This window comes from Neomonachus schauinslandi, chromosome 2, assembly GCF_002201575.2.
Source record: "Neomonachus schauinslandi chromosome 2, ASM220157v2, whole genome shotgun sequence".
Lineage (NCBI taxonomy): Eukaryota > Metazoa > Chordata > Mammalia > Carnivora > Phocidae > Neomonachus > Neomonachus schauinslandi.
In genome coordinates, this window is record NC_058404.1 from 162,931,915 (window position 1) to 162,952,831 (window position 20,917).

A 20,917-nucleotide genomic window follows, 5' to 3' on the forward strand; every position below is an offset into this window, starting at 1 on the left:
TCTGGCTGAGGAGTGTTTGTACTATATCTGGAACTGTTCCAGATTAAAAGAGATTAAAGAGGCAGGACAGCTAGGTACAGTGCTTTTCCCCGGATTATGAATAGAATTGCTATTAAGGCCAATATTGGTACAAATAGAGAGATTTTAATCTAGACTGTATATTAGGTAATAGAATTGTATCAATGTGAAATTTCTTGAGTCTGAGCATGGTATTGTGGTTATAAAAATGTCTTTGTTTCGAAATACTAGGTATGAAGCATCATAATGTAATTTACTTTCAGTTCAGGAAAAAAGCATATCCACAGAGAGAAGTGTATGAATGTACACACACTCACGCATGCACGCACACAAGTGCACACACACACACTCAGAGTGGCACAGAAAAGGTGGCAAAAAGTTCACAAGCAGAAAATCTAGGTGATAGGTATATAGATGGGTTGAAGTTCATTATATTATTCCTGCATTTTTTTTCTTCTGTAGCTTTGAAATTCCCCAATATACAGGGTTTGGCGGCGGGGGGCGGGGGGGTGGTAGGGACAAAAAAGTAAAAAATACTTTAAAACTACCTTAAGTGGTTTGTGAAGCAAAATCCCAAGAAGAGAAGAAAGAGTTCACAAATCAGTTCTGAAACCAAACACAAATACTTTTTATTTATGGGATATCATTTTACATCAATTCCATTAAAACCTAACACCAGTTTGCTGCACTCAAGTTAGGTGGCCTAACAGGGTTTTAGTTAAGCTGGAGTCACGGGACTTGCACATGTCTATGGGTGGAATGCAGCTACTGACGACACGAAGCGTTCACAGTTACAGGTTGGCTGTTGTCCATTTAACAGTAACCCCCAGGGGAAAAGACCTTATGATAAAAAGCAACCCACGTTTTGGTCTCATTTACAGACACCCAACATTTAGCTGGTCAATGAATTCTATACATTTATTATACAACATATGAAAGAATAAAAGATAAGGCTTACAGAGGTATTTTGCAGTTGTAAGAATAAAAACCAAGGGCACAAACTAACTTGGAAAGCTTTCTGTATAAACTTCAAAAGCACTGTTAAAATGGAGACGGAGAGGCAACAGACGTGTGTTGTTACAGGAGAAGCTAGAGGTTTGTCAAGTCAGATTTGTGAAAACTTAATTTGGAGTTCATGCTTCGAAAAAGCTGCATGTAACATTACAGTGGGTGTTTACGGCAAATCAAATCACGAAATTTGACCTACCAGTAAACACCAAAATGTTGTATTCCATGATGACACAGTATTGTGATGTGTAGTTCAAGACACAGTGGGAAGACAGAAAGGGTGTAGACAGGTAAGAAAGAAAAACCAGAGGAAGGCACCCTAATTTCTTTAACATTAGCCAGTAAGTAAGTGTCTGATGACTGCTCAATTTTATGTAACTTAGGGACATTTTTAAGAGAAAAGTATCTTATTACTCGTTTGGCCCCTTTTCCTCTCCCTAAAAATAACTGCATAAAATCAAGAACCAAGGGCAAGCACTCCACAGTCATGGAGGTTTATTTTTCCAGGGAGCTCAAAAATTATTTGGAGTCTTCTAAATATACAAGATTACCATCACTTTGGAACATTCACTTTCCATATTCTAGATCACGAATAGGTTTTCCTTGGGTTTTTCCCCTTATCATCAAAATGTTCACTGTGGCTGAAATGTAACATCTCCCTGTAACAATCCCTTTATGTTACGATTAACTGTGCTTAGTGTTTCAAAACATTCTCCAGTTCCTAACCATAACTTTTAAAATAATTTCACCTATGATTTATATTTGTTTAAACAAAACTAGAGTTGATTGAATCTAAGAACTGTTGCCCTTAAAGTGTGATTTTTTCTTTTTTAACTGTACGGGATACTTCTGAAAACGAATCAAGTTCTTCACAAATGCACACCTGCCTCTGGCCCATGGCCACTGGAATACCAGGCACCTGCTGGGATGGAACCCCTTGCAACACATCGGTCCCAAGAGCTGTGCTTGCCATCAACATCTTCTATTCTCTTCGGATATTAACTTGTGCAAACTGGTATGAAGTTGTAAGGTAGAGGCGAGTCTACCATTCCTAAGCAAGGAATGATTAAGTCTGCTTAATCACCACAGAGTTTTTCACACTTCTGGTTTATTTCACAGCAAACCAAACCTTTCTGTTTGGTAGAAAAAGGAAGTGATTTCATTCTACCATATCATGATTTTGTATATGCACACACACCGTATATACATACAAAATTTCTGTCTTTGGTGGTTCAGTTAGGGAAAAAAATAATATGAAAATCTGAACACTGTTTGCAAAGAAACTGTGAAATAGTGGTCAGGAGTAGCATTGTCTGTGTGCTTTACTCATTTAATGCCATTTAAAGGTTCACATTTAGTCCAAAAGATTTTTTGGCCAGATTTTGCAATAACCCAAACCTCTTCCAATCATTATTCCATCGTGGATCTTGCTCATACCTGCAGCATTCACCTGTTCAAATGCACCATTAGCTTTTTACTTGGTTTAAATCATTAGACTTTTATGTTTTCACAAAACTTTAGGGATTAAATTAGTCATTCAATAGCACCAGATAGTTGAGGGGAAAACATGTTACTTATACATTTCCTCAAGAAGGGTAAGGCAAGGAAAAAAAAAAAAAAAAAAGACATAAAATACAAACCTAAAAATACCATCCTGTTTACTCTTGTTTCCTCATCCACATAAATAATGGCTATCACCTTTCTGTACAAATTACTTAGGTAATGAATGACGAGTGGCCCCTCCAGGAAAGGTCCTACTGTGTGACAAAGTGAGCTCAATGCTGGTGGTTTCGTGTCCACTGCCTGCAATGGACATTCTGCCAGGAAAAGCCTAGCATGAAAGAAAGAAAACAAAAACAAAACAAAACACCTCTCACTTATAGTATAGTTCTTTTTCCAAAAAACTAGAAGATTAGACACCACAAAAGCTTAACTAAAAATCCAAACCACAACTAAAAGTGCTCTGCGGTTACAAATTGCCAGCGAACCGTTAGGTTTCCACAGAGGAGGCAAAAATCAATGTTACTTAGAATGGCACGGGAAGCATCAGCAGACCCAACACTGACCAGGAGAAGGCAAAAGGGGGGGAAAAAAAAACAGTAAAGGAAGTTTACGAGTTTCAAACTCATTTTAAAAAGGTGCAATTTTAATTTGTTCATTTGTACCTATATTCAAACTACTACGGCTTTAACATCAGAGAATAAAAACCTACACCTTGCGTGGTGGAAATGATTTGTGGCACGGTACATGTCTGGATGTTCAAATAATTGTACCTTTCATCATTTAAAAACACTCTTATTTAAGTAAACCAAATTATATTTGGCATACGCCTCTGAAAAGTTCTGATTCCCACCTCCTTCCAAAAGTTGGCCTCTTAAAACAATGAGGTTAATTCTGGCAACATTTGCTTATGGTAACAGTTGTTCTCTCTTGTGTTCTGAAATGCTACGTTGGAGACCCAATAAAGTATAACTGGTTCATTTGAAAAAAGGGACTAGAAATATGCCACAAAAATTATTTTTACAATACAGTTTTGCAGAAATAATCTCTAGGTGAAGCTTTTTCTTTTTATACACATATACAAAATTTAAACAGCAATATACACATCATCACAGTGAGGACGTTGGCGAATTCACCAATCTGTAGTGTAAATACAAACTGCGAAGCAGCCTTCCAAGAGAACAATGCTACACAGCAAGCAGAGCTGGCCCATTCAACAGCAAACACCACGACGTCCCTGCAAGGGGAGACAGTGCAAGAAAAGCAGCATGCGCTTCGATACAAACAGCAATTTATGGCTAATGGTTGACATATCTGTGGTAACAGTGACTCTCTCGCTGCTATGCATAAAGTCCTAGGACATCTGTTTGTCTTTATACCACTCCACAAACTCGTCCAACAAAACTGGCCCTGCAGAGAAACGGAAAACAAAGCGGCTAAGGCTCTTGCCAGTGAGGACGGTGTGCGGATAGACGGCGCCGGGCGGGGGCGGGGCTGGGGGCGGGGCGGGGCGGGGGCGGGGCTGGGGGCGGGGCTAGGGCGGAGCGGGGCTGGGGTGTGTGTGTGAGAGCGCCCAGCGCCGGTACTTACACGCTCCATCTTCGTCGTAGTTGCTGAGGTCAAGGTTAATTGTCCTGCTAAACTCTAGCACATTGCACCACTGGTCTTTGTTAATAACTTTATATTTTGATTGCTGATGGAGGGAAAAGTAATATGAATTACTGACACTTACAATTAACAAATGGCACGGTTTCAACTGCTGTATGAATCAACTTAATAAAGTTCATGAAGGTTAACTCTTTCCATTTGAGGTATGTTAAGCACCAATCTAGGAGAAGGATGAGAGAGAGCAAGAGTAGAACTTAAGATGACAATTTCCATTAGAAAAATATTATGAGGGCTCAACACAAAATGACAAGCACATCAAAGAAACATGATTTTTATCCCTAGAAGTGAAATTTCTAGACTGCAAAAGCCCTTTTATTAAAAAAGAGAGAGAGAGAGAGATAATTAACCTACTTCATAGAGATCCTGCAAGAATTAAAAGAGGTAATTTATGTAAAGTACTTCATTCAGTGCTTGGCAGAAAATAGGTGCTAAATAAAGAGTAGCTCCCATTAATAATCCCTGCCCTGATCAGCATGCTCACTGTCAAGTACACACAACAAGGAGTTACTCTCCAGGAACTTACTAAGGGCTACCAGCGGTCTCAGAACTAGGTACTCTAGCCGTTGAAGAAAGTTACTGTTCTAATCCTACTGATCATAAAAGTAATAAATCAGAAGACCCATGAAGTAGTTTTCCTATTCCTCTCAGACAAGAAATATGCCATAGGTATTTTTTTTTGAAGTACACAATTCCTGTATAAAAACTGAAAAATAAAGCCCAGATTCAACGGTTTTTAAATCCTACCCACTAAAAATCAGGAACACTGGGAAACAATACGAGTACGTAAAAAGCAGAGAGAGCTGAGCCCATGGTTTTGAGGACGCAAACACAAGAGAAGCTCAAATGAAAGGTTCCTGTGTCCTTTGAAAAGAAAAAAGCAAACTAATGTAAAAGACAGAATAAAGCACAGACTACAAGTTTAACTTTCGAAGCAACTCAAAGCAAACATCAGTCATGGAAACAGTTGAAGATGCTCCTGGAATCATGCAAAGTCAGACTTGCTTGTGGCAAGACCTTTCAGCTAAAAAACTCCTTGCACTGGGGCTCAAATTCTGCTCCACTCTGAGAACAAGGACCTATTTCTACTCGTTTTCCAAAGAAAGCTAACATTTCACGGGATGGCCAGAGAAATGAGAACAGATCATTTGTAGACACGGACTGTCACGTCAACAAACGCTTCTTATAAGTAAAACTAGTTTTTAGACCCGTCTTGAGGAGTCCTGGTTAGTAACGTTAAAAGCAATTTTTAGTAACAGTCCTCAAAGAATCAGATCAGCTGAAAGTTTTTCTGGACCACTGCATAAAGTGAATTCTAAGAAAGATTATGACAAGAGTGAAGCTGGAGTCAGGGTAGGGCCCAAGCTTTCCTCAAAGACCCAGGACCCTCACTCATCCTTTTAGGCAAAGGGCACTTTTTAAGGGGTTTGGGTCTGCAGGGCAAGAAAGATGCCATCTATGACCAACCCACGAGCTCAAACTTACATCTCAGATACTTCCAGGTCCTACAGTATCACACGGCATCAAAACCAGCTCCTGATAACCAGCAGCTCAAAATGTTTGATCATTAATACTTACAGCAAACAAACCACAGTGGAGTCAAGCGCTGGATTTTTTTCTAATGCAAACATAAAACAGAAACTGAGGGAGAGGCTGCAGGTGTGCCTACCACCTGGATTGACCTAGGTGCCCATATTCTTGGGGATAAGAGTAGATAACAATACAGGACAAACTTCTTTTAATAAGAAGGCAGATGGCTGTTTTTTAACCTTTGCTTCATAAAAGTGGAAATTCACCTATAGCCACACAAAAAAGTGAATCTTGTTTTACTACTGTTATACAGAGCAGGAAATCCTAACAGAGGTCAAGTTTTTCCAGTGGGGCAAGAGAGCGGAAAGGACAGAGCCGTGGCTGTCTCGGGTGCACCCACACGGGAAGTGATGCGGCACGTACACCCCCCCCCCACCCAGACACACCCAGAGAAAATGGGGAACTGCTCACGGACAGTGATTACGTCACCATCACTCCTACAGGCAGAAAAGTACAACAAACAGAAAATTATGTGAAATGGTTAAATAAAGTATACTTGGTAGTTCTAAGCAAGCAAACATACATTCCATAAAATAACAATTTGGTACCTCTAAGAATTGGTGAAAAACTGGAAAAAGGGGCCAGATTTTTCCTAATAACAGTCCCAACATGCACTTGGCAGTGTTTATGTCTAGGCTGCGCTGGTCCTTTTCCTGTTTAACAAACAAAAACAAGGATGAGCCAGATGCCCCCAAATAATAAATTCCAATAATCCAAATTTCTATTTCACTTCAACACAAAATTAGTAAACAGCTCATTTATCATACACCATAAAAGTAAAAACCCTGAAGCAAGCCTGAGGTGGGGGGAGGGGAGGCGGTCAGACACAACGGAGGGCTTAATAGGTTTGGTGCTATATCAATTTACCGTGGGAAAGATTTACGTCAACTGAGTGATCGCCCTAATGCAAAATCGATTAGTTATGTAGTCATGTATCTATGATTATTTCATGGGATAAAGAAAAATCTACAACTCAGTCACTTGCTGTGACATTTATGATAATTATCCAAATCATAATTATTGACCCCAAAGCCCGTAACTTAACTAAATGGAATTTAAAGGTTTCAATTTCCATGCTTAAGAATCAGGTTTCCTTAAGAAAAATCATTTTTTCCAACAATTTTATTTCAATGGTCAGTGTTTTTCTTGAACCTAAAAATGTTGGAATTAAATTCAACTCCTAATAAATGCTGGGGCTCTGGAGATTCTGAGAGGATAAACTCATCCACCCACTGAGGGGAAAACAGTCTAACCTATTGCAGTCCTCCTTACCTTGGATTTATTAGATGTGGAATCTCTTAGCAGAATACCCCTGACTAGTAGCCAAGTGAAAGACAACATTTTATAAGGAAACCAGAAAAGCAATATTACATAAACCTGAATATGGGCAGATTAAGTTCAAATTCACTTATATTTGCCATTAAGGATCCTACTTTCTCGTTCTCACCTTTCATACAAGTTTCCACTCCAGAACTACAAGCAGGCTGTCTCTAGGTAAAGGGGCAGAGGACCTGGGACCACAAGCAGTAACCTCACGTATCCAAAGCTAGTCTCCTTGTGGTATTTTAACTACAGTGGGAATGTGCAGAAGTACTTTTCGACACAGGGAGCGAGTGCCTGGCTATCCCACTTGGGGCGGAATCTCCACGTTCGTCACATTAAGGGATGATGCCGTGACCACCGCAGTCGGCCACGTACGCAGCCACACGTTACCTCAAGGACTCTAATGCTGAAGTGCTCTTTAGTACACACAGAATTTCTGGCCATGACACTGGATTTAAAAGTGAAGGACTTGAACAATACAGCAAATGTGAGGGCCTCACTCAACAACAGCAAACAAAGTAGATGCAGATACAGGAAGATGTGCAACAGGTCTGTCTTTTGGTCCCAGTCGTAAAGCGTTAACGACCGTTCGCCAACAGACCAGGTCAGATGGCTCCAAGTCACCCCTCTCCGTTACAGGCCACACAACTGAGTCTGATGATGGTGGAGGCCCAATTCCACAGTCCAATGCAAACAGGTGGGACCTCCTTTCCACGGCGTTCTCTGCCTGTCTCCTGGCCATGCACACGGTCTTGCTCAGGGCCGCAGGACTCACTCCCAGGGAGCGGAGGACAGTAGAAAAGGTGCTCCCGAGATTGCCCACCTTTTGCCAACCACCTCATTGGTCTGTTGCATTTCAGGGGCTCAGACTTGGGTGAGGCACCGTGCAAGCAAAGGGAAAACTTCCTCGTACCCTGTAACACAGGTGTGGCACACAGCAACAGCACACCACACTATAAAGCAATCCACAAATAAATAAATAAATAAAATAACGAGTAAACTGTTGAAAACACACGCGGCACCACAGGACTGGGCCCAAAGTTCATTGGCTGAACAACCGCTCACGTAGCACAGGGCTGACGCCACCAGCATCCTGCGAAAGCTTTCCCTCTGGCGAGTTTGTGCTCATTCCCTACACCTGAAGTCGCTAGTCTGGCCTTGATTACAGTCGTGCCTTCTTCCAACCTCAATGCCTCTGTTCCCATCACAATGGACATACACTAAGGTGACAAAAAAAAAAAAAAGATACAAAGGACCTGGACAGACTCTTTGCAACAATAGAATCATCTGACAAACTGATGATCATGAAGGATTTCAATGCATGTGTTTGGCAGTGATGCCAAAACATGGAGGGAAGGCATCAGACTCACAGGACCGGAAGCTGAACCGCACTCACTGACTCCTGCTCTGCAAGGGTGCTAGCCGGCAGCTCGCAATCACTAACACCATCTTCTGCCTAGCAAATAAGAGAAAGACATTACGGATGCACTCACGGTCCCAACAGTGCCATCTCGCGGGTAACCAACATTGCCGGTGTGGGGACAGGACTAAGTGCAAATGACCGTGCCTGGAAACGCTCAAAATTCCTGGGAACAGCACAGTTTAGAGTTCCCACAGCACACATCTCCTAAACAGCGAAATTGGAGACACGCCCAGGGAGTTCTCGGACAATGATCCTAATGGCAGGCTCTGCAAAAGGGTTCCCCATCAAAAGTGAAATGAATCTTCTAGGATGCTCTGAGGCAGCCATCAACATCATGGGCAGTTAAAAAAAAAAAAAAATCACCTTAACAAATTCAAGGAGTACAGCAAAGACATACAGAAGCTCCTTGAAAGAAATTAAATAATACGCTGTCAACACCGACCCTATGACCCTCTGCTCCTGGAGCACCAAGGACCAAAGGACCGATTTCTGCAACTCAAGGTCAGAATCTAAGCACAAAGTCCCTTGAGGCAGACTGTCAAGAGTCAATCAGCAACCCCCCGAAGGCCCATCAAGGTTAAAGGAGAAGAAATGAAACTTCCCTTCCTGCCTACTCCTGACCTGACCCAAGATGTGGAGGTATATATTTCACGCACTTTCATTTTCTAGGATAACAACTTAAAAAAACAAGTTTATTTTTCAAGTAATAATAGGAACTGAACAGGTTCTATACACCAAAGATACACTAACTCCCTACAATACACAACTAGATTCTGCCTTGCTGTCTTCCTTAAACACAGATTTTAAAAGAGCAGTTACAGATGAATCAGGCCTCTTAGTGGGGCAGCTGTACAACCAAAGGAATGTACTCTGAAGATTTGAGGAAGTTATGTGTTGTATATGGAATAAATGCATTCCTCAAGCTAAAGTCTAGCAACAGCTAATGCAGAAAGTGATGAAGTTTTATTAAAGTCTGATCTCAAGTTCTAATATCTAATTATCTATCTATCTAAAATACCTTTGTTTATGTAAGACTGTTCCCGTATAAGTCTTCTTGTAAAATGTGAAAATTAAGCATTTTTTTCTTAAATGGCTCAAATGACTTAACAATAACAGAAACAAAGCAATTTAAATATGTAAATATGGTATTACAAAATGTATCTTTCAACACATAGGTATCCAGATATGTTGTATCAGAGGTCCCCAACTGTTCCAGATGATCTATTTCCAATTTTCACAAAGTGTTAATAGCTTAAAACTTGTATGTGAAAAGAGGAACCCTGAATTATTAAAATTCTAAGAAGAAAACCTTCAAAAAATCCCTAATATTTTTAAGAGAGACTACATGAACTCAAGAAACAATATATGTAACCACAATTCACAAACATAAATGGCCAAATCAGAAGTTGGTATATGAAATCAAAAGGCCTAAACTGAAGACCTATGATACACGTCCTGCAATTCTTATTTGACACCACAGGGATTACAAAAAATAAAGAGAAAATGCAGTCCTCCTTAACACAGCTACCTAATAAAACAAATGCAAGATAAAGATAGCGCTAAAGAACTCGAATTTTAATACGGTTCAGTTTATAAAACTGAAAATACAATAAATTAGTTTTTTGAGTGGGAATCAGTTTCTTTAAATGCACATTAAAAACAAGCAAAAAGTCAAAAAACCCAAGAGTGCCCTCCCATTGGGAAAAATGAAATAATTTTGCTCTTAGAACTTACCCAGCATTCATTTATAGATAACAATGTTTGCAAGACAATTATTTAATTAAGCTAAACTACTGACACTTCCTTTAAAATAAAAGAAAAAATCTGCCAACACGCAGTCTTTCCTTGTCATTTTATTTGGCAGAGATTCTATTACTGTAAGCACTACTCTTGGAAAACAAGTCATTATTTGAAACTTGAGGTTTGCAGACAACTTAAATAATGTCAATGTAGAATAATTCAACAACTACTCCTAATTCTATGGGTAACTTTTATGGAGAAACTTCATCTGCACCAAAAATTATTTAAGGTGCCTTAAACTCACTTAATACAACAACTCTGTCAGGACAGGCATTATTATAACCCCCACTTTATAAATAAGGAAACTGAGGCATGGGGAGCTAAATGACAGTCATCAAGTGGTAGAGCTGGGACTTGAACCAGGTAGTCAAGCCCAAGCCTGAGCTCTTCACTGAGTTCCACAGGACTTCCCTGAGAATGAACGAGGGGAGAGAAGCCCAAATACGCAGAGGCACAGAAGTCCAATTAGCTTTACGAAGAGCTGCTCAGCAAACGTGTGTGACCCAACCACCAAAGAGTAATCTTAAAGATAAAACGGACAAGATGTTCAGGGTAACGGACCTGGGGTTAGCGGACTACCCATTCTTCCTACTTTTGTCCTGGCCCAGGACCACCTTCTGTTTTCTTCCTAATTCACAAAGAAAACAGGAGAAAAAAAGTGGAGGGAGGGTGGGTGGGTGTGTGTTGGGGGGGGGGGGCGTGCGGAGAGGGAAACTAGACAGTTCTGAGAAGCAGAAGCGGCTCCAATGATGGCAACAGACCCTCACAGGTTAGAGTCAGGCCCAATTCTCTGCCCACATGGGTTGCTGAACAAGGCCTGGAAAATTTTCCTTAGATCCTACAAGGAACACTCATCATCATTTCTGGTCTGCATGGAAAGGACTCAGCGGCTGTTTCACTTAGAGGAAGACGACACAGGAGCTTTAGGCCGGGTGCCCCCTGCCACCGTCCGGAGCCACCTCCTCAGGAGCCGGCCCAGAGGTGCTGGTGCCCCCGCCGCGGGGAGCACCCTGCCGCCCACTCACCCTGCGACAGCGTCTCCCAGGAAGACGAGCGCGGGCTCTCCTGCCTCCATGGAACCCTCCGTGACAAATTCTCCAAGCTGGACTTCGAGGGGTGCGAGGGCAAGGACTCCCGCCAGAGAACTGGCCTCACCGGGAAGGCCTCCCTGCTCTCCAGCTGGTGGCTCCTCCCGCCTCCCCTTCCCGCCCCTCCCCGGCACTCTAGGCGGCCCCCCGCGGCCACAGCCTCCTCACCCACTCTGTCCCCGCTCCTCCCCGCGCCCCTCCACAGCGCCCTCCTCAGCCCGACTTCTGTCCTCAAAACTCCCGAGAGTCCACTGGCTCTGGGGCCTCAGCGCGCTACCCACCTCTGCCACAGGGAACAGAGAAACATCAAACCTAACGTATTTAATAACTATCCCCAGACCAACAAAAATTACTGTAGTTAGTGTTTTACCTCAGTCCATTTGTCCAATCTTATTCTCGCTAGGTCCTTTTCAAAAAAGGAATGAAGAAAGAATGGCTGTTTTATTTTAAATGAGTCCATACAACCATTCTTGTTTATATGATAATATTTACACTGGGGGGAAAAAAACCTCTCTGCATAAATTCCCACTTGTATGAAAGAACTGGCCATTTCCGCCCCTGAATGTGTGTCCCACCGTCTTCCTCTACCAAGAGGCCACAGGATGGTGACAGTTTCAAGGTAGGGAAGGCAGTGTGGCTCTGTGAGAGCCCCGTGTTGTCGTCCTGCTGTCCCCTCCTCTCTGGCTCTCAGTCTCATCATCTGCATAATGACAACACTGGACCAAGTGGTCTCCTACGGCTTCTTTCAGCTCTAAAGTTTCACAATTCTCTGACTGATCCATAAGACTATAAATAAGTTCAAGTCAGAATGAAATTAGGAGAAAAATAATATAACTTTATAGCCAACCACTATTTTTAATTGGCTACAAGTCCTGAAAGTGAGGGAAAAAACAATCACACCCACATAGAGGGCTATATAATCTTGGTGGAGAGATGTCAAAGAGGTCACCTTATCATTTTCTGGTCCTGTATCATAATTCCTTTCCTCATATATTAAAATATAATTGAAAGTATTTAACATACGCCACTGTTATTTAAAATAGGGAATATTTAGGATGTTAAAACTACAAGCAAGCTTAATTTCTATTAAAAGTTTGATTTTAAAAGGTCTGCTGTGTTAATTATATGTTGTTACCTCTAGGAGTCCTTTTTTAGTAGGGAAAAAATAAATAGTAGAGGGGAAAAAAGAGGAGATAGAGTTCTGCTGCCAACCAAGACAGAGTTAGAGAAATCAGATTTCCCCTCTGAAAAACCAGAAAACTGGACCAATTATCTGAAATGATGGCTGTCACACGCTAGACAACAGGCAACACAGGACCATGACCGCTGAGAAAAAGGAGACAGGACAGAAGCCCTAGGGTGATCCCAGCTCACTGTTCGGAGGCACGTTCCAAGCCAGAGCACAGGAGGGAGAACCCAAACCGAGCCCAGTGGTCTTGCTGAGTTGGAAAGGACAGAGGCTGTAGTTCAAGGAGGCAAAGGTGACTATAATTTGTGGGACAAAATACCAGCAAGGAGGGAGCTACACAGAGAGATATCTGGAAATCCACAAAGTGACTCCCTAGTCATTGGCCAAGGACTTATCTGTGTTAAGTGTGAGAGGAGACAGTCCAGGGAGGGCACCACTCACTGCAAAGGAGTTAGCAGAAATTCCCAGACCTCCCACAGGGCTGGGGAAGACCCTGTGCTCCCACCGGCTACAGTAGAAAGACCTAATATACATGGCCTTAGGTAGAATCCTCAAAAGAGTCTTACAAGTGGTGCTGAATCATCCCAAAACTGAAGGCTGCTCCAGACCAGTCCTTTCAAAGGATCAATCGGGTTCCAAGTAACTATAACTATACACCAGGAAAATGTATAAATTGAACCTTATTTAAAGGCATACAACAAAACCCAGGAACCAACAACATCCAGCATCCAATCAAAAAACGAAAATACAAAAACTAGGAATGCAAAGAACCTGTAAAATATGATCCACAATCAAGATAAAAATTAAGGAATAGAAAGAGACCCAAAAATGACAGATGTGATGGTACCAGAAGACAAAGTTGTTAAAACACCTGTCATAAACATGTTCTAGACGTTCAAGAAGGTAGAAGAAGACATTATCACATAACAAGGAGAGAAACGGATATAAAAAAGGCTCAAATGGAACGTCTACAGCTGAAAAATACAGTACCTAAATGAAAAAAATACTGGCTAGGATTAACAGCAGAATTAGACACTGCAGAAGAAAAGATTAATACCAGCAGACATAGTAAGAAATATTACAAAGGGTAAGGGGGACCCCAAAACTGAACATGGAATCACCGGCTTGTGGGCCAATACCAAGCATCTAACAGATATAACTGCAGTCCCAGAAAGACAGTAAGGGAGAACAGCAAAAACACTGAAGAAATAACAGCTGACAAATTTCCCAACTTAATACAACCTATAAGTCCACACATTCAAAAAACTGAACAAACCCGAACCAGAATAAACGTAAGGAAAATTATGCCAAGGCGTATCATAATCAACTTGCCAAAAAGGAGTGAAAAAGAATAAAAGCAGCTAGAAAACAAGACACTATGTTCAAAGGAAAAATGAACATCAGACTTATCATCAGAAACTATGTAAGACAGAAGACAAGGGAAAGAGATCATTAAAGAATAGTAATAGTCAATCTATAATCTTTTATCCAGAGAACCACCTTCTAAATTGAAGGCAAATTAAAAGCTTAGAGAACTCATTACCAGAAAATCTATACTATGAGAAATGTTAAAGGGAATTTTTTAGGCAGAAGGCAAACGATACCAGGAAGAAATGTGGATCTACGCAAAAGAACTAAAGAGCACAACAGTGGTTTATAAAAGATATTTTTGACTAGTTAAAAAAAATGATAACAATGTATGCAATGGTCCGATGTTCGTGGCGCCCCCGGAATTCATGTGTTGAAATCCTACCCCCCATGGTGATGGGCATTAGGAGGTGCGGCCTTTGGGAGGTGGTTAGGTCATGAGGCTGCAGATTAGTGCCCTTATAAAAGGAGACCCCAGAGAGCTCTCTCTTCCCTTCTGCCACGTGAGGTTACAACAGAGAGCCATCCAAGGATCAGGCTTCAGGCAATCACCAGACACCCAACCTGCTGACACCTTGATCCTGGACTGCAAGACACAGACTTTTGTTACTTATAAGCTGCTTAGTCTCTGGCATCTGTTACAGCAGCCCGAATAGACTAAGACAATATACTGTGAGATTTGCAGTCTATGTGTAAGTAAAATGCACCACAGCAGCAGCGGAGTATGGGAAGGCAACATGAAAGTCTACTGTCGTAAAGGTTCTTGCATTATACACGAAGTGGTATAATATTATTTGTAGATTGTGAAAATTTAAAGATGCATACATAAAGCCTAGAGCAACCACAAGAAAAATGAAACAGAGAGGCAGCTATTAGGGCAATAGTGGAATGGAATGATTAAAATGGAATCATTTAAAAAAATACCTCAATCCAAGGAAGTCATGATAAAAGGGAAAAAGGAACAAAACAGATGAGACAACTAGGGAAAAAAAATACTATAGGAGATGTAAATTTAACCATACCGATAATTACACTAAATATACATGGTTTAAGTATCTCAAGGCAGATACTGTCAGTCAGACTGTCTATATGTTATCTATAGGAAACTATACCCTACCTATAAGAAACCCACTTTAAATATAAAGACACGAATGGGTTTAAAGTAAAAGGGTGGAAAAAGACAGATCATGTAGACTTTAATCAAAAGAAAGCAGGAATGGCTATATTTGTATCAAAGTAAATTTCAGAACAAGGAATATTACCAGAGATAAAGAGACATTTCATGATGCTAAAGGGTCAATTCTTTAGAAGGATGTAACAATCTGAACTGTATCTAAACCTAGTATCTACACTTCAGAATACATGGTAGAAATGACAGGAGGAACATAGCTGGAGAATTCAATATTCCTCTCGGTAATGGACAGAACCTAGAAGGCAGACATCGGGAGAGATATAGAAGACCTGAACACTATCAACCAACGTGACCTAATTGACAGTCATAAAACACTTCACCGAACAGCAGCAGAATACTCATTCTTTTCACGTGTTTTACACAAAAAAACATTCATCACAGCAGCTCATATTCTGGACCATAGATCAAGTCTCCACACATGTAAGTGAACTGAAATGACACAGGGTATGTTCTCTGACCACAACAGAATTAAACTAGGTATCAATAGGAGGATTACCTGGAAAGCCCTAAATACTTGGAAAATAACACCAACAATACATTTCTAAATAACCAATGGGTCAAAGAAGAAATCACAAAGGAAAATGGAAAATATTTTGAACTGAATGCAAATGATGAAAACACGTAAAATATCTCAAAACTTGTGGGATACAGCTAAGCAAACCAAACCAAACGGTTCAATAACAAAACCATCTTAGAGCACATTTTAGCCGAACTCAATCTATTTGGCAATGATTATACATGGGTGGTAGTTACTCATCTTACATACCAGGGCTTATTAACTCATTGGCAATGCTCAGTAAAAGCAAAGAGCTCTCTGCTGGCTGTTACTGGGGATGCAAAGAGAGCAAGTACGTAATCCTCTGCTCTGTCAGAGCAATGAAGGCCTGTGCCCAAACTCCACACCCACGCTAGAGGAGGCAGCAGGGCCACGCAGGGAAGGCGCCCGACCCCCTCCAGGACGGGAGGGCCCGAGACCCGGGCTGTGGCCACGTGGCCACGGGAGAGAGCCGTGGGAGCGCAAACAGGGCTCCGGGCAGAGGTCCGGCATGACGAAAGGCAGGGAGCAGAAAGGCCAAAAAAGGCAGGCGGCAGGTTCAGGGAACAGCTGACTGGACTTCACCACAACACAGGTGTCCCATGAGGAAGGAAGCCCGGAGTGACCCGTGGCCTGGAACTGGGGCCAGAACCTGGGTTTGAGTTCTGGATCTACTGCTGATGAACAGCGTGACCATGGTGCAATGTCTCTTCTTCTCTGCGGCCCACTCTCCTCCTTTGTGAAGTAGACAGAACCCGCCCCTGCTTGTCACGCAGAGTGGCTGGGGGGCGAGGGGGACAGCCGCACCAAACACATGGTGAAACACTCCGTACCACGAAGGCACCGGGGACTGAAGGCTCTGCTAAGCCGGGAGGGGGCCCAGTGACCCGGGGGCTGAAGGCAGATGAGGGACACCCTGCTGGTGTGACGCTGGACGAGAAGTGACAGAATGTGGAAACAAGAGGACTGTGGCAGAGCAGGCCCGGAGTAACCAGGGCTTCCACCGGCAAGGCTATGGTGGAAATACCAAGGAAGAGGCAAGCAAAGGGGCCCTTCTGAGACGGGCCATGCTGATGCACCATGGATGGGGCAAGCCGGGGAGGGGAGTAAAATGGAACCTGGAGCTGAAGTTGTAGCAAACTCTGACCCCCAAACAGAAAAGCTAGAAAACAGGGCTTATTTTGGTGAGAAGGTATAATGCTTCTAAACAAACTTCACCCATACAGTAAGAAACAGCTGACTATGGGAGGAAACCAGTCTCATGTAATAAAATATTTAATCCTAGAAACTATGTATCTATTCTAAAAGCGTCTGGCAAATAACTCCTATGTATATACAAATGCCATTTAGAAGAACACTGTATCTGAGTTTCACCGTTATCATTTCTAATGTCTATAAACTTTCATGTGTTGTGATTTTACTGGAAGGTTATGAAAATGCAAAAATTCACAAATGAGGACACCACAGAGAACTACTAATGTGTTATTGCAGATGCACCAGAATTCACCATCAAGTAAACCTTTGGTGCTCAACGACCAGAGCCAAAGCATGTAAAAAATGAAAAAGATCAGCATGGTGGTAAGAAAAAAAAGAGTTCTCTCTCCCCGAACTCTCTGCTTTAAAACACAATCAATCAAGAAAGCCTAGTCACCTGAATCCACCAAACACACAAGCCTAACAGAAAACACACCACCATTCTTGAGTAGAGTGTAACTGCATGGGCTGTGGATTGTGTGTGAACGAATGCAATGCCACCTGGAGCCTCAGAATTCACTACCTATGGTGAGTAGGCTGAAAAAATAAGACTTTATTCACTCCAGTAGAACCACAGTCACACACTTAGACGGGCCTCGCTATGTGACAAGATGCTCACTTTTCAGAACGATGACTAGAAATTATGTTTGAATTACGTTCACTGAAATTCGCTTGGGTTTGAAGTTCAAACGATTTCCAAATACAACACAGCACCCAAAGTGAAACTGGATTAGATCTGAGTAGTTTATTCCAATAATTCAATGGGTGAAGATTTGTTGTTTCATGAGAATGAAAAGCTTTTCCAAGCCTATCTAAAAGACATTTAAAAAAGTATCTATTACATGCCCATTTATAAATGACTTCTAAGCCACTCGCAACAGCTTTTAAAGGTTTGCCACCACAGCTTTTTGCTAACCTACTACCTTTTTTGCCCAGAATCAGTTAGTTTAGAAAGAGTACATGTAGAAAGAAATTCTAACTAGTATCCTGGGAGTAACTTACTCAACGTCTTTGCTTGCAGCATGTAAAAACAAACCTCAAAAGGCAATAAAAAGAAAGGGGGGGGAAGGAGGAGAGGGAAACATCTGGAAAGGCTCCAGAGAACTCACCCGTGCAAAGTCAAATGCATATCTGTAAATAAGTTTAAAGTTTGTAGAATCATTTAATAATGATCTTAAGTAATCCAAAGTATTTCTGAGTTTTTCTGTTGTATCACATCTAGAAAAACAGAATAAAGGCAAATTATAATCTGAGTTTTTTCCTTAATTGGGGCAGTAATATAAAACATAATACCAAAAGACAGAATAAAACCCTGAGTTGGAACACATTCATGCTGACCTATTTTTCCCTACATTTTTGATTTTAAAAAATTTCAAATGTACAGAAAAATGGAAAGAATAGTAACTAAGCACCCACATACCCATTCCCTGGGTTTGTAACAAATACTGTCATGTTTGTGCTCTCTCACATACATGCACTTTTTTTCTGTAACATTTGAAAGTAACTTGCCAACGTTATGACACTTCACTCCTAGACATTTATTTTTTTAAAGATTTTATCCATTTATTTGACAGAGAGAGACACAGCGAGAGAGGGAACACAAGCAGGGGGAGTGGGAGAGGGAGAAGCAGGCTTCCTGTGGAGCGGGGAGCCCGATGTGGGGCTCAATCCCAGGACCCTGGGATCATGACCTGAGCCGAAGGCAGACGCTTAACGACTGAGCAACCCAGGCACCCCTCCTAGACATTTATTTTTATTTTTATTTTTTTTAAAGATTTTATTTATTCATTTGAGACACAGAGATACAGAGAGAGAGAAAGCATGAGCAGGGAGAGAGGCAGAGGGAGAGGGAGAAGCAGGCTCCTCGCTGAGCCAGGAGCCTGATGTGGGGCTCAATCCCAGGACCCTGGGATCACGACCTGAGTTGAAGGCAGACGCTTAACCATCTGAGCCACCCAGGCGCCCCCTCCTAGACATTTAAATACCTTCATCACTCTTAATATTTTACCAGTGTAAACTTTCTTAGCTAATATATAGCCCATATACGAAATTCCCAATTGTTCCCCTGATTTTCTTTATAGATGTTTTTTCTTGATCCAGGATCTAATCAAGGCTCACGTATTGCTTTTAGCTGTCTATCTCCTTAGTCTCTAGAAGGGTGTCCTTCCTTTTTTCCGTCTTTCTTGACAATGTCATTTTTTTAAAAAGTTGTTTTGTAGAATCGCAGTTTGTCATATAATTTCCCTATGATTATACTTAAGCTAGCTACTTATGGTAAGAACACTACTCATGATGTCCTTCTCCCTGCATCCCATGAGGAGGCTCATAATGTCAGTCTGTCCCATTATGAATGATACTAAATTGATTCATTCAATTAAAGTAACATGCCCCAGATTCTCCACTAACAGGTACTTTCCCTCCTCTGAAATGGTATATAATTTATGGGATGCTATCTTGAGACTGTGAATCCTGTTCCTCAACAACCTTTCATCTGGTGGTTTCAGCATCCACTGGTGATACCTGCTTGAACCGACTTTACATTTGAAGACACGAAATGGTGATTTTTCTGACTCTCTCAGGCTGTGCTGCTACTGGCTGGAGTTCTTCCATAAAGAGAAGTTCTCCTCACCACCTTTCCTCTTTTCTGGACTTAAGGATTTCTGCTTTTATTCAGTGTTATCACCTTTTATTGCCTTTATTCTTTGTGACGCACAAATTGTTCTCATTTGGGCAGCAGCCCCTTCAAGCTGGTGCCCCTGTCCTTCTGACATGTCCCCGTCAGTCTTTGAGCACGTCCTTGCTTCTGGCACAAGACATCCCAGCTCACTGTGTACTTTCTCTACCCTAGAACTGAAATCAGCTATTTCTCCAGGGAGCTTTGGTGAGAAAAACCTATTTTTACAGGTAAGTGACACACTGTTTATTTTTCCTAAGAAAGTAGACTAATTGGCTATTTTTACAAACCGATTTTTCTGTTCCTAATATCTAGTCCTTAAAAATGAGAACCAAGAGTCACCATTTCCACCAGTGATATTAACCTTTTCAAAGCTGGATGTGCTTCCTCGTATTCCTCTGTAGAGCTTTTACCTACTACTACTAAGTATAAATAATACATATTGTAAGTATTATCAATGTAAATATTTTATATACCTTATAAACTAAACTATGGTTCATACTAGAGCACACTGATCTATTTTTAGAAATAAATTTGTGAAGGTTTCTTTTTTGTAGCTAACTACAAAACAGTTCCCATAATCTACTGAGATAATAAAATATCTAAAAGTCAAAAACTAGAGTAAATGTTTCATTTCTGTGAATCTACAACAATTTAGAATGTCCTCTATTTCTTCCTGATGTTTGAAAAGTAAAAAAAAGATAACAATTAGACTATTTTAGAAGGCAGAAAAGGCTTCTTTAAGGGACCGAAATGTTTGCTGACAGCTAAAAGCAGACACTAAATATTTTTAGAAGAGAGGGTTTTCCAGATAAAAGGAACAGCATGTGCAAAGGCCCAGTGGCAGAAGGGGCATGCCAAGTTCAAAGATGAAAAGGAAACCATTGTGACTAGACAGGGTAGATAAGGAGGGGAAGTGAAAGGGAGGTGGGGCCAGGCCATAAAGGGTTTTGTGGTCCATACTGTTTTGTTTTGTTTTTTTAATTGAATCCTAGAAACAACTGAAGTCACCCCCTACCATGGGAGAGACTACAATCATTGGGCTTTGCATCTTGAAAAGCTCACTCTGGATCTCCGTGGAGAAAGGTTGGGGAAGAAAAAAAAAAAAGATGCTGATAGCCTAGTTAGAGATCTAGTGCCACACCCCAAATGGGGGGTGAACAGAGGCTAAAAGGACATCCAAGGAAGCAGTAAGTGGGAGTCTAGGAGGCAGGAGGGAAGCAGGGCTTACTTTGCATTGGGCATTCTACTGTATGATTTGATTTTTTATTGTATATATACATAACTAAT

General features: G+C 41.4%; 1 protein-coding gene across 3 annotated transcripts in view; it reads right to left on the bottom strand.

Moving 5' to 3' along the window:
• Positions 1 to 622: 622 nt before the first annotated feature.
• The window catches only part of DCUN1D4 (defective in cullin neddylation 1 domain containing 4), a 69,287-nt gene continuing 48,992 nt past the window's right edge, over positions 623 to 20,917 (bottom strand). For 2 of the 3 annotated variants that reach the window (XM_021701547.2, XM_021701549.2), the window contains 4 exons: positions 18,063 to 18,171; positions 6,330 to 6,434; positions 4,117 to 4,219; positions 623 to 3,936 (listed from right to left, as the gene is read on the bottom strand). In XM_021701547.2, the coding sequence (XP_021557222.1) occupies positions 3,881 to 3,936; positions 4,117 to 4,219; positions 6,330 to 6,434; positions 18,063 to 18,171 (373 nt within the window). In that variant the 3' untranslated portion in view covers positions 623 to 3,880. The remainder of the gene's footprint in view (positions 3,937 to 4,116; positions 4,220 to 6,329; positions 6,435 to 18,062; positions 18,172 to 20,917) is intronic. The other variant, XM_021701548.2, reaches the window with a different exon arrangement.